The sequence below is a fragment of the Etheostoma spectabile genome, chromosome 10, assembly GCF_008692095.1.
Source record: "Etheostoma spectabile isolate EspeVRDwgs_2016 chromosome 10, UIUC_Espe_1.0, whole genome shotgun sequence".
Classification (NCBI taxonomy): domain Eukaryota; kingdom Metazoa; phylum Chordata; class Actinopteri; order Perciformes; family Percidae; genus Etheostoma; species Etheostoma spectabile.
Genome location: NC_045742.1, coordinates 30,052,240 through 30,053,968, shown reverse-complemented (window position 1 = coordinate 30,053,968; position 1,729 = coordinate 30,052,240). Strand labels below are relative to the sequence as shown.

At 37.8% G+C, this 1,729-nt stretch overlaps 1 protein-coding gene across 1 annotated transcript in view; it reads right to left on the bottom strand.

The window, feature by feature from the left end:
* The window catches only part of gfra3 (GDNF family receptor alpha 3), a 50,700-nt gene that overhangs the window by 24,027 nt on the left and 24,944 nt on the right, over positions 1-1,729 (bottom strand). Inside the window, exon 3 of the mRNA XM_032528164.1 lies at positions 307-378. Within this exon, the coding sequence (XP_032384055.1) occupies positions 307-378 (72 nt within the window). The remainder of the gene's footprint in view (positions 1-306; positions 379-1,729) is intronic.

Sequence of the window (1,729 nt, the reverse complement as noted above, 5' to 3'; positions counted from 1 at the left end):
AACACACTTTCACCAGCTTTATTCGCGTGAGTTTTTTAACCGAACTTCAGATAATTTGAGTGACACGTGAAAGGAAACTTAGCTAATGTAAATGGGACAGACATAAAAAGGAGGCAAACGAAAGAGTACCTTTAGCTGGTCACTAGTTCCTATCTTTATTGATTGGTACATATTGATTTACATGTGTGAGACTCAGTGATTCATCAAGCTGCTGCATTGTGATAGACACCTCATCATAACAGAGGGGATGAGTTAGTCAGTCAGTGTGTGTGTGTGCGCATGTGTGTGTGTGTGTGTGTCTTTTACCTGCCACTAAGGAAGCCATGCGTGTATCCATCATTGTGTCGTCATAGGGGGATATTTCAAGCTCGTCCTCGCCTGGAGAAAAGGAACACACAAACATTGGCAAACAACTGAATGATCACTTGCCACGTGACCCGCAGTAGCTCAGCGAAAGGCATAAAATCTAGACAAACACTGTTATCAATGAAACTGCATGTGGCCTCAAGAAATGCACTGGAAGGCGGTTATGAGTGTTATATCTGGAATGAGGTCATTACAATGATTTTCCACAGTGAAAGAAACGGTGTAATAAGTTCACACTGAGGCTGGTAAATTTAAAAAAAAAGAAAATGTATTGTCCAAACTACCACTGGAAGGTCATTTTTGAAAAGTTATCTGGCTTAAATAATTGGAGAACAACTAAATCTCTCTGGTAAAGATCACAAACTACTTACTGTCCTACAATAGAACTTTCCAAAGGACACAAGGTAGGTGCTTGAAAATCTAATGCCATCTAAAACTGTGCTCAACATTTTAAGACACAATTCCAAACCTGTGAGTAAATAGATTGTGATTGACTAAACTGAACACAGCAATGGCAAAAATGTACAAGAATGGACAACTTGTACCACTTCAAAGTACTTGATATGATTTATAACTCTGGGTGACACTATGTTCATGCTATTGTAGACACACAGAAGATGGAATTCTTTGGGATTAAAGATCCAATAACATAGGACAGGCAAAAATAAAGCAGGTCCTCAGGACTGCTAAAAGAAAACAGGAAAAGTATCGGATTCTGCCACATTCAAACAGAAAAAGCTACTGGTTGTTTGTTAGTTTTTATGACCTGATGTGCTGTAAGTTATCTTGTCTCTACGATACACTTTTTCAGGATCTATGAACAGCCAAGGATTTAGCAAAAACTGCAGAAAATAAAAATGAGACTGCTGGGTTTGGATCCCGGTTTTTAACGTCTGTCTGTGGTTGGTAATGTTCCTGAAAACAAATATTAAAGATAAGACTTTATGGAGGTAGGAGTACACAATGACACACAGAAGAGTAAATAAAGGATGATACTGGAAAGAGATATGAAAGTAGTGGAAAATCCTGCAATGATAAGAAGATCATGGGTGTAAATATGAGTCATCTGCAACATCAACATGTGCAGAACATTCAAAGCAGCAAAAAATGATAGCTTATAGTTATGCAGTCTTATAGTTATTCAGTCATAACTGATAACTGGCCCCACTATCATGCTGCTCTGTGATGATGATTATGTGATACATCTTCTATTCCATGTCTAAATGAAGTTGTCAGTGCATTTTAAAAGTTCACTGTATTGAAATCATATTTACTTAAAGGTCTCATGACATGGGGCTCTTTGGATCCTTATATAGACCTTAGTGGTCCCCTAATACTGTATCTGAAGTCTCTTTTATATAGA